The 25,641-nt window shown below is 41.0% G+C and overlaps 1 protein-coding gene across 3 annotated transcripts in view; it reads right to left on the minus strand.

Annotated features, from left to right (window-relative positions):
* Window positions 1-25,641, minus strand: part of megf11 (multiple EGF-like-domains 11) — a 75,170-nt gene that overhangs the window by 11,508 nt on the left and 38,021 nt on the right. For all 3 annotated transcript variants that reach the window (XM_075469944.1, XM_075469943.1, XM_075469942.1), the window contains exons 7-15: window positions 15,093-15,339; window positions 14,890-15,010; window positions 14,429-14,565; window positions 12,825-13,037; window positions 12,174-12,348; window positions 4,575-4,695; window positions 3,468-3,631; window positions 3,234-3,336; window positions 304-450 (exon numbers count right to left, since the gene is read on the minus strand). In XM_075469944.1, the coding sequence (XP_075326059.1) occupies window positions 304-450; window positions 3,234-3,336; window positions 3,468-3,631; window positions 4,575-4,695; window positions 12,174-12,348; window positions 12,825-13,037; window positions 14,429-14,565; window positions 14,890-15,010; window positions 15,093-15,339 (1,428 nt within the window). The remainder of the gene's footprint in view (window positions 1-303; window positions 451-3,233; window positions 3,337-3,467; window positions 3,632-4,574; window positions 4,696-12,173; window positions 12,349-12,824; window positions 13,038-14,428; window positions 14,566-14,889; window positions 15,011-15,092; window positions 15,340-25,641) is intronic.

The following is a 25,641-nucleotide window of genomic DNA, read 5'->3' on the forward strand; positions in this document are numbered from 1 at the left end:
TGGATGTTAAGGACAGTGTAGGAGGGTGAGAAGTTTGTGTGTTTATGTGCATGTGTGTGTGTGTGTGTGTGTGTCTTGGGGCTGTCGTAGGGGTAAAGATGCTGTGATTAAATGATAGCTGTGATGAAGGATTTACGCTCAAGCCATTGTGACCGACAGCTGAGTGCCACTCCTCAGTAGGCAAACACTTTAACAATTCTTCAAAGATCAAAACAAGGTCAGTGCTGTGATGGAGTTTGTTACTGCTCAGTTCAGTGGCTTTGGATTAAGAGAGGTTGCTTTGAGAAAGAAACGGAGGCTCACTTCTTTTGCATGAGGTTCCTCTGTATCCAGGTGCACAAACACATGTGCCATCCTCGGGAGAGCAGGAGCCTCCGTTCTGACAGGAACAGCTGACTGAACAGTTGGGTCCCCAGAAGCCCTGTGGGCACACATTATCGCAGTGGATTCCTGCAGGCACATTAACAAAACAAATATTCAGTGAATGCACACTAAGAGGACAGAAGACTGGTATGCTGAAACCTTGCGGAAATAGTGTGCCATCTGTAAAAGCACATCATTACAGGACAGTATTCACGATGCTTGCTCTTAACAGGTTTATTCAACCAGCTTGGAACCTCAATTGGTTTTAGGCTTGACTAAAGAATCCTCAGTTTGAAGCGAGTGCTTTTTTATTTTTCATTTTTGGCTCAGCCCATCTATCACCCTCCGTTTCTCCTTTCCAAACGTATTTTATATTTGATCTGACTGGGGCTTCTTGCCAGTGCACTGTGTTGATTAACAGGGTTGGGTCTCCTGAGAGCCCGAGCTAGTCTCCCATTCTCTTTCAGCATAGCTAGGGTTGTGTACAGAGCTGAGGGGAGGTACTCGGGCTACAAGCACAGTCTGGAAGTGTCACAGTGTGTTTGGTGCAGCTCCAGCCAACAATTGAAAAACACTGCATCCATACAGGGTTCTTACTGTGCACATGAATGCATTAGCACATCCATCAGAGCAGCACGTTTTTTTCTCAGCCTTTCAGAAAACTGGGATGAAAGGAGAAAAGTTACCCGTGCTGTGCTACATACAGACATGTAGCTTCATAAAATGTAATATTCTGTATATCAGTGCAGTTGCACATGCACGCATATTGTCACACACTCAAACACACACGTGCAAACTCTGCAACCTCTCAAGCGCCAGCTATGTTCGAAGCCTCATTTGAAATTTCCTTTGAATGAGAATATCTGAGAAAGGTGAGGCCATTAAAGCAGCATTAGTGCAGTACCTTTGAATTAAACCTGGACCAAACTCTTGGGACTAATGTTATACAATAACTACGGTACCTTAGGGCTGGCATTGAGGAGTAAAGGAGAGGAAATGTTAGCACTGATGGGGCGGGGGGTGATTTAGTCAGGAGCCAAGCCGTGGACATCAAAAGGAAGGCAAGGCATGTGCAAGTGTGTTTGAGGTTCTGCTGGGCCAGCCAGAAAAAACACTGAGACTGCCTTTGCTGTTAGAAAATGAATGCAGACAGAGCATCACATTTCTCAGTCTAATGGCGACAAACAGAGGGTCTCTGGATGTCTTGTGAGAGAAAAGAAGAAAGAGTGAAAGAAGCCTGCACTGAAGTCTCTTCAAAGCAGGCTTTTTGCTACAAAGTGCCAGAGGTCCCACTATCCAATTTGTACAGAGTGAGCATTGAAAATCAAACCACTCTTTCTCTTTTTAGCCCTTGTTCTCAGTGCATATAAACACACAACCAGTTTACCTGCTCTATGACATGGATTAGGATCTCCTTAAAAGTAAAAGGCAAGGTCCTATTTAATATGGGCTCGTATGAAGCCCCAGCATGAAGTGTCTCATTACAGAGCTCTTCAATTTTTTGTTGGCTGATGTCAGGTTTACAGCAGCCCAGCAACAACTGTGTAAGTCAAAGACAGCTTATGACTTGCATGAATACACTTCTAAAGTCAAGCTTCTTGAAAATCCATGCAAACGTCATTATAAAACCAACAGCAACTAGACAGAGGAACATCATACCAACTCCGAATCAAGCACATACAGTGTTCATATCACAGCAAAAAATAGCGACTTTCTGTAAATAGCCAATTCCTTCCATCTCTAACTTGATGCTGTGATGAATTCCATGTAGTCCCCCACTTCGCAATTCAAGTATGTATGTGTGAGTGTGTGTGTGTGTGTTTGTCTGACCCAAAGGGCTGCACGCTGCCCTGAGCCTTGCACCCTGGTGACTCAATTAAGGCTGACAGATGGTCCCGACCTGTGCAGGATTCAGAGCATGTGAGGCCCGTTTTTGCCGGCTCTGTTCTTGCAGCTAATAAAACCCCCATTGTTTCCCAGAATAAATGCCCTAAGCTCAGGAGGCTGAATGGAGTGGGCTGCTGAGAGCTCACGGGCTTGACCTTTCCTCCTGAATCTTTTCCCTCCCTGACTGTTCCTCTCTACCCAAGCTCAGAGACCAGGTCCTTTGCTTGGATTTGACATTCAGATATGACGCTTCATTTTTTAGTATAATGATCCCCTTACTGTGACATTCACACGTTTCAATCACCAACTCCATCCTTGTGATCACTTGATTTAAATGATCAGAAACAGAGAACGTACATATGTCTATGTGAGTATATAGTACACTGCAGGGAATCCAAAGCATATATAAAGCACCTATGATGATTGATAAAGAGTGAATAATCTGATGAAAAAATGTGGCTGTCAGTTTTAATGTGATTTCACATTCAGCTATCGTGTTCAGAACATTGATTAACGGACAGAACAAAAAATAAAAATACCACAGTCTGTGTTCAAAAATCGTATCTTATATTCTGGGCCAATCATTTTGAATCAATTTTTAAATCATTATAAGATGACTCAGTTCAGTCATTGTTTATTACCATTGAACAAGGCTGCATATTAATATTCAGTGTATCAGCCAAGAACTTTAATTTAGAGCTCAGTTCTCTTATTTGACTATGCCATGGGCTCATTGGCAGAGCAAACTAAACATTTAATTAACAAAACATTGCTCAGATATTCTATAAATATACTGTACAAAACAAATCACGAATGTCTATGCATAATTTCCTGTTTCGGTAAATCAGCATGCCTGACTAGCATCTGATGTCTTCGATTTTGAGCTGATGAGGATAACTAATACATCCAGCTCTGATCTCTGAGGGCTGGGGCTATTTCAGCTCAGGATGGGAGCCTGCTCTGATTTGTGAAGTAGTACTAACCTGTCCATCCAGGGTAGCAGCGACAGTAGCCAGTCACAGGGTCACAGCCATCGGCATGGCTACAGTCACAGCGTTCACGACACTCCAACCCATACGTGCCATCCTAACAATGACAAGTGTAATGTTACACCTTTAAAAAGCGAAATACGGCAGCCACTACAGATTTTATTATGACCCAAATTGCTCAAGACACATAGGGCTTTCACAGCATTTTCTCAGTGGGAAAAGACTTACATGACAGGACTCAGCGCAGTGCTCGCCCCTCCACCCAGGGGAACAAGCACAGGTGCCATCTACAGGGTCACATGAAGCTCCATTGCTACATAAGCATGTATGGTTACAGCCCAGACCCCAAGCACCACCAGAACAAAGGATGGAGCAGTCCACACCCTGCCAGCCTTGGTAACAGAGAGCAGAAATGCATCAAACTGGTCTGCTATATTGATTCCAAAGCTTGGATTTGGACCCTGAAGATAAACTTCAATTTAGTGGATCTAATTAACGTGATAACCAAGAAAAGTGTTTGCTTAAGCACAACTTAAGGGATATCACTTAGACTTAGCTAAAGCATAAACTTAGTCTGGACTAGAATGGGAAGATTTATATGAAATTAAGCATAGTTATACAAACTAAAAGTGAAATCTTTTTGATTTTGGTGAGTGTCTGAATTTTTCTAAAGTGCCATTTGGAGGTAAAACATTTGTACTTTTCAGATTAGCTTTAAAATCAGTTTTTCAGAGTGTTTAGAAAGTGTGTTTTTATGACTTGGTAACTTTTTTTTGTGTGCTCTGACATGTTTTATTTTGTCCAGAAAAAATGTCTCAATGTATACTAGATAGACAATTACAGCCTTCTTGTGTAGGGTTCAGTATCTTGCCAAAGAACACTTTAGCATGTAGAGTAAGAAGTTGGGGATCAAACCATTGAGGGTCCAATTCAGGAGGTAGACCACTCTATCTCCTGAGCTGCAGCTGCACCAGTTCATTTAAATCAGGTGTGTAAGGTAAGGGAAACTTGTAAAATGTATAGCGCAGGGGGATCTGAGAAAAGCTGATTTATATGATGTATCACTCACTAAACTGGAAACTGGACATGAAAAAACTGGAGAACGAGAATAACCTGGCATTTGCATTTGATAAAATGTATACAGAAGAGCAACAAACAGCAAAGACTGCAGGAGGATTGAGACCATATGTACAGGATATATTGTATGTGTATAAATGTTTATCCATGTGAAAATTCGATCTGTCAGATCAGACAGTATGCAGTACAGTTTGTGCAGCACATCTCATAACATGAATGACTTGCTCCAAACTTCTTCCATAGGCCAATTATTCTTACCTTCCCTGCAGATGCAGGAGCCATCGATTGGTGAACAGGATGCGTGATTGTGGCAGGAGCACGTGGACATGCAGTTTGGTCCAAACAGACCAGGTGGACACACTGTAGCGCAGTCCTCACCCTGTAAAGGACACATAGATAAGTAATCGAGCAAATATTTTGCATTGAATGCTGACTTTGGCTTAGTTCATTTAGGGATACTATAGTCCGAACAGCTACAGACAAGAAGACAAAATGGGTTCACTGCACTCCATAGGTCACTGAATTGTTTACTTAGACCAGTCAAACTGTATGAACATACAGAAATGGAGCAAATTAACTGTACATTTGAAGAGAAGTTCAATGTAAGGCCCACATTTAATCACCCCTAGGAATCGATTTCTAGCTTTCAGTTATGCACTCCATATATTCTGACAGCATCTACTCCCAGCTATGCTTTTTGCAATCCTGCTTCACCGAATCTCTTAACTTCTTTCTACTTCTCTCTCCTTAGACGGTCTCCTCTCTTTTCAGCAGACAGACTGGCAGGACTCCAAGGCCCAGGAATCCACATTCCGCATTCACCCCCTCTAACCAAGGAATGACTGAGTCTGCCCTTCAGTCTACCCATCTTCACTTCATTAATACAACCATTTCTGTTCTCAATATACTTCATTCATATAAGATGCGGTCCTTGCCTTGTTAAATAAATGGTGGAAGATGTAGAGTGTCTGGGAACACATATCCTGGAAGGGTTTTTCAATTTTGACATTTTGCCAGTTAGATGTGAACAGTAAAAATAGAAAGTAGCATCATTAAAAGTATGCTAAGAAGTTAGAAGTTATTTTTTGTAATCATTTATAAGAAGTAACGTTTTTCTGTAATGTGTGATTCATGGATTTTTATTTGCATTCTCAGACAAAGATATTGTCAGGAGTTTAGGACACTAATTCAAAATGTACAATATAAAATAGACAGAGGTATTGCTCAGAGAAAAATGAGTGTGTCTTCTTCAAATAAATTAATTTCTCCTCCCATTTCCTCTTACAAATGTGTGTAACTGTTGAAGCTTAAACTTTTGAATGCCTCATTACCAAGGGTCAAATCGATGAAAACTACAATCACGAACAACCCAATGTTGCACATCACTCTTCAACAGTATGAGAGAGTCCATCTTGTGGCCAGTGAACAGGGGTTTGGAGTAATCAGCATCTTATACAGGCAGCTAAACGCTGACAACAATGCCATTAATACCTGCTTCTTAAGAGGTTGTTGCACATATGCTGTTGTGGCATCAATTATATAAAAAAGTAGAAGTATTCCTTAATTTAAAGAAGAGCAAAGACAACAACTAAGGCTTTTCTTGGTAGTAAAGACATTTCCATTCTTCTCCTGACTGGTGTAGCAATCGTTATATTTCCCTTATTGATCAACTGGTGGTAGTTCAATGATCTGACTGTTTAAAGTTGTCACACCCATGGACTTGTGTTTTTGGTTTCATGTCTTGATTTTGGGTTTTTGGTCCAGCCATTGGTTTTCCCCTCACTCTGTTAATTAGTTCATTCCCCTCACCTGTCTGTCATTCCAGCTGCACCTTGTCCCCAATCACTCCCAGTCCCTATTTAGTTTCCAGTCTCCCCTCTCAGTTTGTCGGATCTTTGTTTGCTTACCCTGCCATTCATGTTTCCTTACCTTACCTGCCTGCCTTGCTTCCCATTGTTCCAAGTTAAGTATTTATTTATCTATGCCATGCCAAGTCCTTTGTTTATTTCGTCACAGTTTGTTTTTTTTTAATCCGGCTTAGTCGCGCTTTTTGTTTGCACTTTGTTATTTTTTTGTAAATAAACCCAGTTTTGCTTTTTAAGTCCGCATCCGTGTCCTCCATCCTCACAATCCCTGACAGAAAGATCCGACCATAAAATGGACGCGGCGGACTCAGACAAATTCTGGGACTTGTATAAAGAGCTGTGGCGCAGTATTGAGCGGGGCTCCGCACTTGAGAAACTGCAGGTGGCTGGTGAGCTCCTGCTGTTCCTGTCAGCGAGGCGGGGGCTCCGGGGGTGGCACTCTAACCTGGAGTTCGTATGGGACCATGCCGGGACCATGCAGCGCACTGCCTCCTTGGATGTTTTTGGCTTGGAGCCAAAAGAGGTAATTAAGCTGTACAGCTCCTCTCCCTCCTCTTCCTCAGGCTCACAGGACCCGCAGTCCCAGGACCCAGCAGCAGCCACAGTGACCAGAGCTCCAGCCGACCACAAGTCTGACCCAGAACCTGACCCAGAACCTGACCCAGAACCTGACCCAGAACCTGTCCCAGAACCTGACCACGAGCATGTCCCAGAACCTGTCCCAGAACCTGACCACGAGCATGTCCCAGAACCTGTCCCAGAACCTGACCACGAGCATGTCCCAGAACCTGACCCAGAACCTGACCCAGAACCTGTCCCAGAACCTGACCACGAACCTGTCCCAGAACCTGACCACGAACCTGTCCCGGAACCTGACCACGAGCATGTCCCAGAACCCTTCCCAGAACCTGACCACGAGCCTGTCCCAGAACCTGTCCCAGAACCTGTCCCGGAACCTGACCACGAACCTGTCCCGGAACCTGACAAAGAGGCCACAGGGCCCGACAAAGCCTCAGAGCCCATGGGGCCCCGGCCCATGGACTCACCTTTTCGAGCCCCTCCCTCCCACCCGCCGGACATCCAGCCGCCTGCTGGACGGTCCCCGGCTCCTCCTGCTGCCACGTCGTCGGAGGTCTGGGTGCCCTGTGACAGTCAGCTAACTTCACACGGAGTTTGTTACTGCTAGTTTTGTGCAACATGGCAGGATATTTATCAGATTTTGTTGATGTGGACGACGACTTTGAGACTAACACGACTAACAGTGCAATACTACGCATTGATTCATTCGTACATCTTAAAGTATTGGTGAAATAAAGACAGATAATGCCTTATTTAGAGGCTGTATTGTCTATGCCCTGTTCACTCCAGTTATATGGATATACGCAAATCTCAAGTGATCTAAAAATCTTCCGCAGCACGTTCGACTTTCACCAAACTGTTATCAGTGAGTAGATGAACGTATTTTATGCCAGAAATAAGGTGCAGGTTTAAAAAAAACGATTTTCCCCTATAAGCAAGTGAAGCGGGTAAAAATACAGAGAGATCCCAAATGACACAAGACGTGGACTGAAAATCAGTGGCAACAGATCTTATGGGGTGATGAATCCTATCGAAGCAGTGTTTGAAAAGGTTTTTATGTTGCTTGAAGTGGTTAGGCTTTTCTTTATGACTTAAGGCACTTAACAGGTGACATAAACAGCTTTTCAGAATGACATCAGAAGTATGGACTGTTTAACTGAGATAACTGATTATGTCATCATCTTATAACATGGTCAAACATGGCTTCTTTGTTTGTTTTGTCTCACATGTATGAGAGCTGGGTATATCTTAAGTTGTGATGAAGACTTGATGTGTATGGCAGGCAGCACCATTGTCTACACCCTCATTAGGACAACAATGTGAGTTAGCAGTGGCAGGGATGACCATATATGAGGAATTGGCAACAGCCAAATAAAAACGTGTAAAATCAAGCAAATAAATTCCACAGGGGAAAGCTGTATCTCCTAGGCATCCCTGACAGACTGCTGGCAGCTCCCATTCTACTATTAATGAGAACACCAATAAGAAATCAGCAGCGATGCCTTTTAGTCCCTTGCCATTGCATTAGAGGAAAGGACATAGAGTATCCCTATGTCCTCTGCAACCTGCTGTCATTATGATTTCTCTGCTTTAAAAGCTGAGCACAACCAACTTCCACTAGTCTCGCCCAACCCTCAGATGGAGATCACAGCCAGGGAACGAGTTCCCACACCCTTCTTTTCAAACCCTACCTTGATTGACAGCTGACACAATGATTTACAGTTCCAATTAGAGGCCCAGAGGAGTCCTGAGTGGCTCTTGCTTCGCTCACCAGAGTGCTGGGGGACTGCCGGCTGCTCACTGCTCTCATTATCATTTTGAACTCAGTTTAAACAGGAGGCAAGAGGAGATGTGCCAGTGGACGCCAGGGGCAGAACACACATCTTAAAACGTCTCTCCTCCCCGTACACCACATAAAAGCGCCTGTCTGTGAATTAAATTTTTATCAATCGGCTGCAATAACCTTTGTTCTGCTGAAAATGACAGCTTCTAGACTGCTAACAATAGCAGTTCTGTTCCAGTTGTTAAACGCGGAGAGAAGTTTGACCAGCTGGGGGGTTGGATAGGTGGGGATGGGCAGGGAGGGTTCAGTCTTTCTTCAGAGCACAGGCAATTTACTGGTGACTGGACTCATGGATAAAATGTCATGCAGCCAGAAATGACCGCATGGATTTTGCTATATCCATGGCTGTGGTGAATTCCACTTGGTTTCACCCTTCTAGTGCAGACACCAGGAGCTGAACTGCTCTCCAGAGTGGAAAGGCAGCCCTCTCATTAGTCATCTGATTCATATTCTTTCAGAGCAGGACAGGACAGAAGTCTGAATGTGGAGAATCATTATTAATACACGGGTTGCCAGAGCAGCAAGACCTTAAAGAACACAGTCAATGGAGGCAGCAACCAGACCTGAACCCCTCAGAGACAGCCATGTTGTCCTTGGCCAAGGTACTAAATTCATATCTATTAGTATCTTAATGTAATTGGATTGCATTTTTTCCCAGAAAGCCACGAGCTGACACACATCGATTAGGCTTTTACCCATTGAGACTAGATGCAAATGGTACCTCTAATTACCAATCAGTCTCACTCCTTAGCAGTGCACATAACGGCTGGGTGAGTGAGTGCAGTTTAAATTTCATGCAGCATGACAGAAAATGAACCTCTGAACCTTTTGATGAGGTAAGAAAACCTTAAGGGATGTGGATATTATTTGTTTTCACCACCTAAAATGGCAAACTGGAATCCATTTCTAATGCATTCCTTCATAAACAGACCTATCATCAGGACATGTAAGAAAAAACTGTGAAACATGAAACTGTGTGAACAAGCTACAGATTGCAAGGGACAAAGCCTGAATAGGTAACATGTAATCACTTTGTCCTAGTCAAAAAAGAGCATGTCCAATTACTAGAGCTAAATCAAGCGTGCAGGTGCTCAGCCTGTTCCAACACTTTGCTTGGTTTGCCCCCCGATGGGACTCCAGAACAAAGATGAAGTAGGAAGGCTTAGTCTTATCAGTGCTTCCCTGAGGAAGTGACTTCACTTCAAATCATGGGATTTAACACCATCATCAGCCACATTTCAACAGCTCAACTTGATAATAATCATGTACTATGCATTTTGCACAAACAGGTAGCAGCTGAACAGTTCTGAGCTTCTAACAATGTGTCTGTGTTGTTTGCACAGCAGTCGCTTTGTTAAAAGTAAAAAAAACAAACAGCTGTGAGTGTTCACCTTCCCCACTCACAAACACACCAATCCTCAATATGAACTCTGTCTTTTCCCATCTGACTGCCTCCTTTTCTATCCAGCTTTTGCCCTCTAGGTCTGTTTAATAGATCTGGAAGCCCTTCCCAGCAGCCGCCAAAGAGAACAGGTGGAGCAAATTAAGACACAGTCTGTAGCCCCGCTCGGTGGCTCAATTCACCACAGTGGCCCGCTGTAAGACACAGGCAATTTCCACTGAAATGTAATATTGGCAGACTTGTACCTACTCGGTCTCTGTTGCTCTGTAACTTCGGATTGCGAAAAAAAAGGAATACAATGGGGAAACAGATTGAAGTTGCCCAACTAATTTGACAATTGTAAAAGGGGACAAAATGGCTGAACAAAAAACAACTAAAACGGAAGCAGTCAGAGATTGCATTTTCTCTCACTTGGTGCAGGACTGCAGGTCGAAACTCACTCTCTACCTGTCAATTTGATCCTACATTTCCTAAGGTATATGTGAAATACACACAACTGATTGTTAATGTCTGGACAGGATTGTAACAAAGACTGAAATATATTGAGGGGATGTCAGGTGGTGCAGTAGAGCATATCCATAAGGAGGCAATAATAAAGCAGCTCACCTTGCTTTTGACTGTGTAGAGAAAGCTAAAGTGAAACTGGGACCACTTCCAAAACATTACAACCATAATGACAGATACACTTTACAGCCACACACAACATGAAACATAAATTAAACCTTTAACCTTCTCATCTAAGACTAATATAGTGGAATGATCAAATATTCCAGATGATTAAGTAGGAGATAATCTCACTAAAATATAACTATTACCAGAGTAAACTGATTCTCTTAAATCTAATAATCATAACAAGGCGCAAGGTTACAGTGACAGGCATTTCATGTTAAGCTAAATTAGTATGATGATTACAATTGGGGATTTCTATTACTGTACATAATAAATCAAAGCATTGTTTCAATGTGTTCAGTCTTTTTTTAACACAAATTCCTGGATTTTTTATGTACTGTTGTCACGTAATCTAGGAAAATATTTTAAAGCAGCGTTAGAGAGCTGACATACATCACACACATTCCTAAGCCTGAAACTGCTCTGGAGGCTGAGAAACTATACTGCAAAATATTTTCTGCTCAGCAACACATTGTTTTGCTTTATGGCACCGCGTCAAACACCTTTGTCAAAATAAAGTCGTACAAAAAAAGAGGACAGGAACTGACATTGGACTGGATGCAAGATGGATGCTGACTTTAATTTCATACACCATTGTTTATCCATAACATTATTTCTATGCAAATGTTGCACTGCCAAATGTTTATATACACAAGACTGTTTACTCTAGTTCAAGTTCCTCATTTACTCTAGTAAAAACAGTTATGTAACACATCAGAGATTGAAACCTTACAGTTATCGTTCCTGTCTCAGATGAAGCCTCACAATGTAACTTATTTTTTAGTTTTTGCTAATCTCATACCAAATTCTTTAAAGTTTGCAACCATTTAAAAGGTCCTCAGTTAGCTTGCAATACATTACAATGTCATGAATACAGTGCACATTATGTTTTGATGTGAAATAAAAGTCTTAAACAAATCTTTTCAAAATTTAAAATCTTCTAATTTAATTTTACATTTAAATATAAACTTTGCCTCTATTCTTATTCTTATTATCATTATTGTCTTTTTTTGTGAGTGTGTTAGTTCATCACCAGTGTCATATTATATGAAAAAATAAAGTTTCATTCTTTATAGGTCATCATAGGTCCTCTAAAATGACCCTTTGTGTGTATTTGTCAGCCTCTTCGACGTGATGACCAATCTATGTACATGGAAGTGCACGTATACAATTCAGATGGATATTTCTTTCCAGTAACTCCAGGGAGCCAAAGAGCAAAAAATTGCCCGATTTCCTGGTGCTGCAACAATATTTTTTTGTTTTACAGGCTTTACAGTTTAGGCATACTTACTTCCTGTGTGTTCTTCCCTTTTCCCATAAAGTAAATGCTATCTGTGTGTTGGTTTGTGTAACATAACTCTACTGCCATCTTGGTGTGTTCAGACAAATCTGAAGTAAAGGTCAAAATGAAACAAAAAAAACCCATAAAATTTAGAACAGCAATGAAATACTGTCATAGCAATGGTAACAAAATAGTAGTGGGTGTACATAATTCTCACCATGAAGCCAGGGGCACAGATACAGGCACCTGTGACAGGATCACAGTCTGCTCCGTTGGCACAGCTGCAAAGCAGCATGCATCCCTCTCCGTTGTATCCAGGCGGGCAGGTCTCATTACAGTAAAGCCCTGTCCATCCTGCAGAGCAGGTGCATTCACCAGAAAGCGGATGGCAGCTACAACATAACAAGAGAGAAATATGGGACAGCAACAGCAAGAAAAAGAGAGATGAAGTTTCAGCACTGAAACTATCAAAACTTCATTCTTGAGCAGGATCAAAGTTTTAAGCCTTTGCCAACAGCAATTCATCCATCCATGCATCTACATGCTCGGTTCAGATAGATGTCCCTTTTCTCCTTCATTCTGAAATGACTTCTATGGCTGATGCCCAACTCGCGCGGGAATCAGAGCATTAACACTGCATTAACTATGAATACTGCTGAGAAATTATGAATGAAGCAAAGGTTTGCGATTAAAATCTAACTAGATGACATGGCTGAGAGGTGTCCAGACTTTAGAATGAGTGCAGGCTTAGAACTAGGATGAGACAAAATTGAGTCGCAGAAGTCTTTATTCATATTTAGCAACAGGAGGTTGTTTCAGGTGTTGGTCAGAGCAAAGGTGTGTGGGCCTGCACAGATGTCTCATTTACCTGACGGTGTTGGTGGTATTACAGGGACAATACTTGTCACAGATGAAGCCATAGAGGCCCGGAGGACAGAATCTTTCCTCACAATTGGGGCCTTTAAATCCGGTTTCGCAAAGACAGGCTCCAGTGATGTGGTGACACTTGGCACCATTTTGGCACTCGCACCTCTGGTTACACTGTGGACCATATGTGCCCACAGGACAGTCTTCTTGACATCTGGGGGGAAAATTATAGAACAATTACACTGCTGCTGCTAAACCGTCGAGTACAAAGTAAATGTAATCAAGATTGGTCGTATGAAATCCAGGGGTTAATAGGTTAAATCTGCTTTATATGATAACACTATTTAAATCATAGCAGCCAAAAATACATAGTTGACAGAACTTTTTTTTTCATGGCGATCTACAAAATAAGGAATTGACTGTTTATGTCAGTGCTGAGCAAAGTATTAACATATCGCTGGGTTTTTCATATTGAAAACAATTCTAACTTTAGCTACTACTACATACTGTATATTATTAATATTTCAACATTAAATTAGAGAATTTAATTTAAAAAATCAAGTACAATATTTCACCCAGTACTTTTCAAGGAACCCCTAAAAGCAGAGCCTGCTGTGCGCACTTCAGTATCTCTGCAGGGGGTGGGTGACTGCAGAAACTAAAATTACCAAGGAGTTTCTCTACACAAAGCGCTGAAATAAATAGGAAAATGGATTTTGGCTTCACTTAAAAATACCGACTTGACTATATAATACAAGTGGGGTATCAGTCTCAAGAGTTTACAAAGGTATTATGAATAGCTCAGTTAGATCAGCAAATGTTCAAATTCTGTTTCATATTTAAATTGCCTCAAGTTTAGTTTCATCAAGGGACAACTGTATTATTATACTAGACAGGAGAGGGTGGGGGTTAACACAATCTCAGATTATTCCTGGCAGGTTAATTCACCTGCCATTGACAAAATGAATGAGGGCAATTTTGCAAAATAATAAAGTAAAGGAAAGGCCTTGTAAAGGAAGTGTTTCCATCAAAGAGACAATTGCTTTAGCTGAACTTATAAACGCACGCTGCTCTGAGCTGTTCTGGCAGGCATGGGAAACTGAAAAGATCTGTGGGTTTCGATGAAACCTTAATATAAGCCCATTACTTATAATTAATGAGCAGAACCCAAACAGCATGTGGCCCTTGGTGAGATCAATGGACTGGCAGGGAGTGGAAGTGCACGAAGGCTGAAGACATGAAATCTTGCCAGCCAGTGTACAGTAGAAGATTAATTACACATAAATACAACTATTTAAAGCTTCCACTCTACCTTTAGGTGGAATAATTGCTGTTTATGAATGCTTAATTCTCTTGAGCGTGAGAATATTCAACTTTTCCTTTATTTTCTTAAAAGAACAGCTAGGTCTGTGTCTCATCTTGAAGTCAACAAAGAGAATAGGTCAATGAGTGGCTGTTTAATGTGTAACTGTCTGCATAAATCATTCTTTTGCATTGAATACAAATATCAATAAATCATGCCATCGTCTGAACTGTTTTCAGAAGTATGCTCTCAAAAAGGCTTTTGTGCATATAAACCAAATGCCAGAAGTGTCAGCTGCTTACCTGCGTCCTCTGAAGCCAGCTGCACACTGGCACTGCCCCGTAATGTGGTCACACAGTCCGCCATTGCGACATGAACAGTCTTTGCTGCAGTTGATGCCATATTTGCCAAGAGAGCAGGGCTGGGCACACACTGAACCCTTCAAAAGATAAAGCCAAAAAAACATCATATGAGGCACATCACCAAAAAAACAACAAGGATTTTAATACCACAGACAAAACTCTCAGACTTCAATGATGCTTGGATAATTCAGACCGACCGTCTCCTGTCTTATTGTACTCATGAAAGTGTTATAATTGGCTAAACTCACGAGCCTTTATGAAAAAAAACATGTCTGTCTTTCAATTGTTATTTTTGTACATCAACTCGATAACAAAATACTTTTTTTTCTTCCTGACATTTCATAATTTTCTTCTCCAAGGATTTTCTTCTTCATTACTTTCTTAGTGCTTGCGTGACCTACCGTCCACCCAGCAGGGCAGGAACAGTCTCCAGTGATGTGGTGGCACATTCCTCCATTCTGACAGGGGCATCGCTGCTCACACTGAGGCCCATGGCTACCAGAGGGGCAGCGCTCTCCACAGCTGCCATCACACAAATCAAGGGTCAAATGTCTCAACACACAATAACAGCTCGTCACAGAAAGTGTGTGTTGTTGGTACTCACAAGCCTCCTGTATACCCTGGTGCACAGATGCACTCTCCTGTCTCGTGGTTGCAGGTGGCACCATTGAGACACTGGCAGGGTAACTGGCACACCTTGCCATAGTAACCACGCTCACAGGGCTCCTCACAACGCCATCCCTGGTAGCCATCAGTGCAGACGCAGGCACCTGTGATGGGGTTACACTTAGCCCCATTTCGGCACTGGCACCGATTACTGCAGTGAGGACCCCAGAAGTCGCTCTCGCAGCCTGCAGGCACACACAGAGAGGGCATCAAACAAAGATCTTATGCAACACTATCTACCCTTGAACACATCCAAAATCATAATTGTCCTTTAAAAGCAAATAAAGTAATTCAGTTATTCATAAACAATCTCTGTACCACATGCGACAGTTCATCATTAGATAAAATGTTACCATTGTAATGTGGGAAAAGTGTGCTTTTCATCCTAAAAGATATAAAACCTGTATTAGTGTCACTGTCAATAAATGGTATGCAAAGTGAATAAAAAGCAGCTCTGAAATTAAGCCAAAATCTATGTAGCCCAAGGCAATTAATCTGTGCTATTAAAAACAACTCAATGAGCCACAAAGTTTCTGGGTATTCAGTACCAAAAACACTGCACTGGCATTGTGGTATTTGAGTTGAGTCTGCATATTATTGCTGCATGGTAACTGAAACAAAAGAAATACTCTGGTTATTTTTTGATGGAAATTTGAGGAAATCACATATAATTTTTAAACCTGAAACAATAAAAACACAGCTTTTTCAAACTTTTATTTCAGTTCAAAAGTGAATAAGTTTTTGACTGAATGCCGCAGATAAGTAGAGGCCAAAATGTAGGCTACTGTTAGATACAATACTGCATTGCTGCGTTCGGTCTCTCTATGTTGTTTCTCTGACAATAATAAAATCATAGCACATCAGTAGCCTCATCTTTAAAATTCATTCTCTGTCTTCACTCCTGATAATGGTCACAGACAGTATGGAAGCAGGAACATATCAAAGTATGCCCCAAGCAAAAATCTGAGGAAGATCCCCTGGAGGTTTCTCACCACCACAAAGTTGCAATAACACTGTCAAACATGATTAGAAAACTTGCTCAGAAATCACAATGAGTCTGTGAGACCACAGATCCTATGGTTGCCATACTAACTGGGGGCAGCCGTGGATCAGTGGTTAGAGTCGGTCATCCAATAACCAGAAGGTTGGTGGTTCAATTCCCACTCTCGCCACTCAAAAAAGATTGGTGGAACTGATAGCTGGAGGGGTGTCAGTCACAGCTGAGGTGCCCTTGAGCAAGGCACCATACCCCCATGCTTCCCGGGTGCTTCATGGCTGCCCACCACTCCAGGTTGGCATCTGTTTCTGAGTGTGTGACCCTGTGCGTGTGTGTCAGCAGGTGCCAACCTGGATGGGTTAAAAGCAGAGGACAAATCTACCTTCAAGTATAAATAAAGTCACCTTACCTTAACATCAACAAAATCCTTACATACATATTTTCTAAGTTGTGATAGAAAATTATGTTTTCCTAAACTTTCAAACTGATATAACAAAAAAATTAAGCTTTTATCACATTTTCACACTTTATTTCAGACATAACAACATCCAGCTTGAAATCTCTAGATACCATCTACAAAATTTTTTGATGTTCTCTTCATCTTGCTAACTAACTAACCAACTAACTATCTATGTTATTACTATCATAATCACTCTTTTGTGAGCTTCATCCAGTTTTTCATCTAGAGAACAGGCCTAAACCCCCTAAATGACTAATCTTTTTGAGCATAAGTGTAGAACGTTTTAGTTTGGAAGAACACATGGGTGAGGCAATAATCAAGCTGCGACAACAATATATGTATAGCCTGAAGTAGCAATCTTTAACCAGCAATGAACAGCATAAAGAGTCCTTTTCGTTGTTAACCGGTTAAGTTATATCAACTGTGGTAGCTGCATTGTGTGATTTAAAGAAGAGACCACTGACACTAAGTGGTACCTGAGAGAAAGATGTAAAACAACCTCAATCCTCGGGGAATTGCTCTGTTTACAAAATTCAATAAAATCTATAACTGCAAGCAAACTGCTAATTTTCAAGGTTAAATGAACAACTGACTTCTGTGTGATGAACAATCAGTGATGAGATAGAGTAGAAGGCAGTCTCCACTCCCACCAAGGTAATTGTTCTTTTGAGAAGAGTGGTGATTTAGGTGATTGTTGTGTCCCCATGTCTCTCCATCAGCAGCAGCAGCTGTATTGTTTCACATAGAAGCTCAGCTTGAGATCAGGCCATCAGCACAGTCAGAACGGCAAATATTCCACTATTGATTTTCACATCATTGCAGACTCAGTTGTAAAAATGTAAAGATGTTACACCCCCTCATTGTATGCCTGCTTTGCCAGAGCTGTGATCAGACAGAATAGGAGCTTAATGAACCCTCTTTTGAGGACAGCACTGAGGCCTGTTTTTCCAGGTACACAGCAGGATGATGATCAGCCCTTGGCTGATACAGACAGGTCTACTCTGAAGGGGGTCTCTAAACGCCGGGCTAGTGCAGTAATACTTCTGTGGTTGGACAGACTAGAAGCTGCATTACAAGGCTCACACTGATTTGATCTAATCTGCTCCTGGCCTCCAGTCTGCCATGAATGAGTTCCCTGAAGGCTGAGCTACTGCCACGCAAACAACCCTGGCACATTAAATCCGAGGTGTGTACGAGCAGTCCTGGTAATGAATGGGCAGTTTAGCTGCAGCTTAGTTTAGCTGTCTATAAGCAGTCATCAGAGGTCCCTCATCACAGCAGAAAAATAAGCCGTCACCACATAACAAGAGGCATCATCACCTCTAAAATATTGTTTTTGATCAAACCTGGGCCGCATTTTAAATTCTTACAGGTGCAACTCAAAACATGATGTCAGTAAAAAATAAATAAATAAAAGATTGCCATAAAGGTAAATAAAAAAAATTGAACCTCTTGTACTTAACTTGCAGACTTTTTTGTTGCTTAGTAGCTCAACAAATGTTGCCATTCAAAGTTGGAAACTTTCTTTAGCTTGGAGTTAGCAGCCTCAGCATATTGAGAGCAAAGCCCATTATCCCGCTGCATCTCTACTAAACAGATTTTCTCAAACTTTATCCAGAAGTCTCACACTTCCCAGCTCTGACAGCATTTAACTGTGATTAAGGAGTCAGAGTTCATCTTGAGCTGCAGGCAAAAACAGGGAGAAAGGCTTCACCTTCTAGAGGGTACAACTAAATTGTGTGTGGTGATGAGGACCCCTGTGGGTTTTGGCATGTGGGCAACAAATCCCACACAAGTCTGTATCTGGAGAAGTTACTATCCATCCCATTAACTGGTCTGGCCTAGGTCTGTGTGCCTAACCAGAGGACACATGCACCTGCCATCCTGGACGTTTAGTTCTCATAATGCATAACAGTTAGAATGTGGATAACCTCACACACACAAAGAAAGGTCTAGTCCCAAGATGCCAGGTTAAATCTCCTTGGGTGGAACAAAACAGATCATGATTAGGGCTACAGTCAGGTACTGTAGTAAACTTTTAAAGGTGATGTACTGAGATTAGGCTGAGAGAGACACGAAGGTGGTTGCTGAGCTTTAAAGCGTGCTCAAGAGTCTGCATAATCAGAGACTGGCCGAAACAGGATTAAAACCAAACGGCTTTCAGCAGCTGACTTCATTCAGACATTCTCATAAACTCTAAAGCAAACTTTTTGCCACTGTTTTCTATAAGAATTCTGTGCCACAGAAAGCAGCCATAAGCCTCTCAAAGCTAAATTCAAAATGAGGGTGTGAGTCAAGGTCTTTAAACAGAGAATAGCTTTCCCCATTCTTGAGTTTTACACTTGATTTATTCAGCTGGATACAGGAAAAAAGAAATCTTCAATTTCAGCCCAATCAAGTCTGGTATAAATGCTGGTCACTTGAGAATATTGGTGCAGACGGCTGTGTGCCATTTCCCAACTCTAACTAAAAAAACACATTATTGCAATTAGAATATTTGGCACAGAGCCTGACCTTACTCCCCATAGTCTGAGTCACTCATTGTCACATAAAGCACACTGTAGGCAATTGAGGGATAAGTTAAAGACATGAAGGCCCATGCTCGGGCTCCTGAGAGCCTTTTACTTCATGGTTACTTTTAGCAGAGCTGGTAAAGCAAAGCAAAGCTGCGTGACTCATTTTCTTGATGAGTGTCCACCAATGCCTCATGAGAGGCTTCCAACTGTAAGTGCCATATTGTGTGATTCTTAAATTTTACCACTAGCTTTTTGTTCTTTCTGTTTCTCTCAACAAAGGTGAAATTTCAAATTAGACTTCTTGGTCACCACTTAAACTGCCATAAAGACACTTTATGCTTTCTTTAGATTGAAAATGTAAATGTCAATGTTGTTTCTAAATTTCCCTACAATTTAACTGACACGAGAATTTGCATGATTCTGCTTTTTGTAATAGGAGTTATTGAATAAAGGCTCGACTCCCAATCAGCTATTCATCACAGCTACCCGACTCAATGATGCAAACTAATAGAGTGAAAAGCAGACAAGACTGGTTCAGGGTCTAAAGGGAAAGTGATAATTGTTGTGTAAATGGAGCAATTTGCACAGAGTGATAAATGTCTTCCAGCATTGTTAAAATCGAGGCTGTAAAAGCTGCCAATATGCCACAAAAGAGGCCCCACTGTCCCGTCTCTGTTCTGCTGACATCTGTTAAGCAGTTATTTATTAGTCCTCAGAAAAACCAAGTTACAAGTAAAAACTTAAAGATACTTCCACAAGAGCTTGACAAATGAGATTCTAAACATACAGAAGAGGGTGCCAATAATAATGTGGGCCATTCTGCTGAAGTGGAATAACAACCTGCTCCAACTTCTGCTGTTGGGCGTGTCTTTTCTTCTACCCTAATTCATCTTAGCTGAGTCCCTGTGTGTTTGTATTTCCCTGGGGGTAAGTGCAGCAGAGGAGCAAGCAAAAAAAAAATCCAACAAAATTACTCTATGAACAGTTTACTCCACCATAATGCACCATATGCTCACTCCTGATCCAACCTTTCGGTTGGATAAGAAGTAACAAGATTTGACTGTTGCCTCTTTTGGAGCCACAAAACAAATGAGTGAATAACTTAATTCTTTTAGGACTACACATTACTGATTAAAAAGTCAGGCTATGTTGTTTATCCAGAGAAGGATCTGATAATTTGTCTACGTCTTAGTCAGGATGTGAACCCAGATCAATAAAGGTCCAGCAGGGGCCAGCCAGCTCCCCTCGAAGCACATCTCTAACAGGGTTAACAGATCCAACAGTTAACCAAGACATACAAGGCCAGATCATCTCTCACTTCATTCCAAACAAGCACTTAAAGTGAGGCTACTTAAAAGGGTGGCCCTATCTTTCTAATAAAGTTGGCCGTGCTGAGCAGTAATGCAAGCAGGCTGCGAGGGATGCTTTGCCTCAGTGCTGTAAACCAGTCACACGTGCAACACAACCTGGCACGGCTCATGAAAACTTCTGGATCAGCAAATTGTTACACAGCCCACTGCGCCTTCAAATTAATAATTTACCCTTCAACCTGTCCTGCAGAAAACAAACCCTTTGCTCATATCCCCACAGGACATAAGCAATAAAAACCAATCAGAGCAGAGATGGGCGCCCATATACTGTACACAACCAAACACACTGACAGGAGTATAAATAAAGCTATAATTGCACAGCATTTCAGATATACCTCAAAACAGTCATTGGGATTGACATGATCACTCAAAAAACAATGTCACCCGATGTTACCATGCTTAATTTGCACATATTGATTTCCTATTTTCAATTATTAATTCTAATTAGGATGAAGTTGGATCTGCCACAGGGGCAACAGCAGTCAATGACTGAAGGGTGCAGACTGGTGCAGACTAATGAATGTTCATATAATGCCAGTCTGGGCTACCCAACTGTGACATACATTTAAAAAAAGAATGTGGTAACTTTCTACAGTGACACATATAAACTATCATCAGAAGATAATAATAGTTTTACACAGAGTTTTCTGCATGTATTTTTATCTAAGAAACTTGACTTCGAATTACTCACAATGAGAAAACAAACGCCACAAATCCATTAGTTATTGTACAATAGATACAAGTGTACGTGTGCGCGTGAGGAATAACACAAAACCTTAGAAATAGTGTTTCAAAATGAATGATATTGTCAATTCAGAAGACTGCCTGGTGGAAATAAGAGCTGAAAAACTAGGTGAGATAACGCGTGACAGCATGACAGTCTTTCTTATGGCTACTGATTATATTTTATTTATTTATTTATTTATTTTTACCAGTACTGTCTTTTATTGAAAGTGCAGGGCTGGAGAAACAATTCAACCCTATTTTTAAACATTTAAACATGTCTAAGTGCAAGTACAACTGTATGAAGAGTGTTTCAAGTGACACCTTAAAGTAAAGTCTGTGTGTGTTTGTCTGTGGGCTGTCTGTGGTAGTAGCACGATGATGACGTCAGTAACACCCACTTTACGACAAAAATTCAAAATTACAGTAACCCGGATTTTTTTAAGTAAGCGACACATCTCCACGTTATCAGTGCTAGTGTACAGTAATCAACAAATTATAAACAGCATAGTTTGTGCCTGTATAACGTTGCCCATAGGAAACCGTTTCATGGCCGAATATCTCAAGAGAGCAGCCAGACGCCTCTCGAATATCTTCGGAACAGCTCCAAATTACCAACAACAAGCAGGGGTGAGTAAAACATCATGTTATAATGTGAAATCAAGGGCCCAATGTAAAAAAAACGGTCTTGTCCTTTAATCCAACTGTAGCCGTTATTCGGCGAGAGGCAGGGTACATTCTGGACAGGTCGCCGGTCCATCACAAGGCTCACACAGAGACAAATGGCCACACACACACTGAGAGACAATTTAGCAACACTAAGTAACCTAACATGCATGCTTTTGGATTTGGGAGGAAGCTGGAGTACCCGGAGAGAACTCAAGCATACACGAGAACATGTAAACTCCACCCCAGCTGGAAATTGAACCTGTAACCGTCTTGCTGTGAGGTGATGGTGCTAACCACCACACCACTGTGCAGCCCTCCATTACTGATTGTTTTGATAATTAAATTCTGTTCATTCTATTAGCTTTTTTGCCTGATAAGATGTCAAAATGAATCATTACAGCTTAAAAACAGCAAATTGCTACTTTTACATGAAAGAAATCATCTCACAAACTCACAATCAAGACACTGGAGAATATTTGGTGTTTTTTCATGAAAACTAATTGAAGCAGTTACTCAGATATCAAACCTGATGCCTATTATGTTTTATCAACTACTTGATTAATTAAACAACAAATTGTTTCAGTTCTAAATGTAAGATCAAGCAAGGTTTTTATTTTTCTAAAAGATTGATGGGCAGGTTCCCATGAAAGGAAGGTCCATTAGACCTAACTGATCCCACTGCCATCAAACCCTAAACTCTGAACTCTAAAATCCTCCAAGCTCCAAAAAATGTATAAATCCATCTTGAACAAGCTATAAGATTAAATATGACAGCTTAAAAAAAATATACTGTCGGGGCTTTAATTCTTCTGCAGAAGTCAGTTTATTAGGAGATTATAGATGATGACCTTTAACAGATGAAAAGTACATCCAGATTAAAGCCTATTATGCTTTTTTCTTCAGTCTTAAACATACATGACTGAATGTGCAAAGCTTGAAAAACAGTTTGATCTCCCTTGACCTCAACTCAACTCTGAGGATATGATTTGGACAGACCGGACTGACGTCAAAGTTGAAACAAAAGGAGAAAGTCCTAACGATATCGGATTTTGATTCAAATATTGTTTATCAGAGTATAGAAATGTGGGATGTCATATTTTCCTACTGAGCCACAACCACCTCATTCTGAGGAGTAAAGAGCACTGGAAGAAATGGAGACTACTTGAGAAAATAAGATTTCAGGTTTTCTTAAATCTTTTTTCCAACTATACCCGCTTAATCCAGTTCAGGGTCGCAGGTGGGGGGTTGGAGCCCATCCCAGATGCCATTGGGCGAGAGGAGGGGGTACAGCTCGCCAGTTAAAGGTAGGGTAGGAGATCCTGGATTTTGAGTCCAGCGAAGCTGCATTTAGAAAATACACAGGTAAAAAGTCCCAACCCTTTTCTTCACTTTTCCCCCGAAGGCACGCCTCTAGAGTACATGAACGCGCACGAGCACGAAGGTGCACAAGCGCTGTTCTGACAGCAAGCATCGATCGTTGCCGTATTTAGTATTTAGTATTTAGTTTATGCTAACTATACGTTTAATAATGCTAGGTGCTAGCCAAGCTGGCTCTAGTTTAGCTTCCTGCCAAGCTTCTGGACGTTCACGGAGCAGGGTACGCGCACAGGGAGAAGGAGGGGGAGGGAGGAGCAGATTGCAGTTTGATAGACGGCATCAGTATCCAATCATTGTGAACGGTCCGTTCACAATGATTGGATACTGTTTTTCCTAGATTGTACGTTCTAGAGGCCACTAAAACTTTTCATATTTGTGTCAAAACTTTTAATTAATTGGTTGCAATGAGGGTGTGAAGAGTATTTCAAGCAATATGTAAAAAAATGTTCCAGAAAAAGATCCCCTACCCCGCCTTTAATGAAAATAATACTGAAACTCTTTTTTTGTTTACACCTTTGATATTTTCCTCTGTGTGGTGTCTTGTAAGGAAAAAATGTTTGTTGGTTGCTTACTCAAATAATTTTGTGTATCTAACATGCTACAGCATATGGACACGTCCCTCAATGTAAACAGTAAACATGATTTAGCTCCAAGAAAGTCAATCAGTCTGCCTACAAAATTAATCCCAACAATATAGAAACAGATATACACAAGGAAACACAAGGATAATTGCTTTTTAATGATCTCTCATTATGCAAATGTTCATCATGAAGCCATTAATATTGATGGGGTGAGTTTCTACCTGCCTGACCGCCAATAATACCAACAAACTGACGGATACTGTACAAGAAAAGTTCTCTCTGCCTCTATTTACTTATCCACACACTTCTCTGTCTTTTTCCTGAACATTTGTTCTACTCAATTAAGAAAGACAGCAAAACTATCGTTGAGGGAAACGCAAGTCATATACTGAAATAAAAACTAGAAACGTAACTTGACACAATACAGTTCATACAAACATTACAATGTCTCCAGGATGTTGCACTTAAAAACATTCAATGAGAGAAGTCTTCTGTGGTTAGTGCTGATTGTGGAAAAAAAAAAAATCATCTAAAGATCTTTGCGGTTATTTGGAGCAGTCTGTGTGTGGTTTCTGCCCATATAAGCTGCACACTGAACCAAATAGGGCCCCAAAGGCAAAAGTCAGAGAATACACCTCTACTGAGGCAGATGCACAAATGTCTAATGTTTGCAAAAACATTCATAGATAAGCTACAGAACTACTGGGAAAATGTAAAAAAAATGTAAAAGTAAAGCTGGGATGCAATGATGAAACATGCTATTATGCTATTATGTGGAAGTGCTTTGCTGCCTCTGTCCTGGAGACACTGAATGTTTCGGAGAAAGGATTCAATCAGAAGATGATCGAGAAATTCTAAAGTGAAATGTGTTAAGCGCACATTCAACAACAACAAAAAAAGGTTAAAAAGGAAAAGCTTAAAACTTTCAACTGACCACCAGTCAGTTCTGACCTAAATCCAATAACCTCCTGCAAACTAAATAAAAGAAAAGAAAATGTGATGGAAGAGTTGTGAAAGCGTCCGAATGAATGTGCAAAATGTATAAAGGCTGTCATTTTTTACAAATGTCGTACACACAAATGAAATATGGGTGCCGATATATGTGTACTGGGTCGTTTTTGTATAGTTTTACTTTTATTAATCGGTTTTATTTTTTTCATATTCTATTTAAATATGCTGGTGCAATATCTGTTCATTTGCATTTTTTTACTGAAGATATTCTTATATTCACAAAAACAATTTAGTGATACCAATAACTCAAGCCAGATCTGCATGTCAGCAGTGAATCTTGTGAAAAACTTCAATTACTGAAAGAAACCAAAACAGCGCATTAGAACTGCATGGATAGGCAACGGTGCAATGACACAGGACATGAACAGGAAAACATCTCCTGTAGCCTTTCATTAATGGGGAAAAACTGTAGAAAATGAGTCCCCCACCACCTTCATATGGACCGTTTGGAGATTTCTCATAAAAAGGAAGAAAAAAAAGATCTCAAATGAACTGCTGGCTGTGAAGGCAGTGTTATTATCCCAAGCTCTGAAACTCGCTAGGCACATGAATTATTCTCGCTGAATCTCAAAGTTAAATCGGAGAGAAAAGTATAGAACAGCAACTTATGGAGCTTTGTGTGAGAGAGAGTGACAGAGATGCTGGAGTTACATTTAAGAGACAACTGAGACTAATCAAACAATCCGGGAAGAGCAGGGTTGGCACGGGGCATAAATGCTTGATCTTAGACGGCGCTGCATTAACAATGAAAGAAGAAACAGAGTCAAAAATATTTTAAGATTA

This window comes from Odontesthes bonariensis, chromosome 7 (genome assembly GCF_027942865.1).
Source record: "Odontesthes bonariensis isolate fOdoBon6 chromosome 7, fOdoBon6.hap1, whole genome shotgun sequence".
In the NCBI taxonomy this organism is placed as follows: domain Eukaryota; kingdom Metazoa; phylum Chordata; class Actinopteri; order Atheriniformes; family Atherinopsidae; genus Odontesthes; species Odontesthes bonariensis.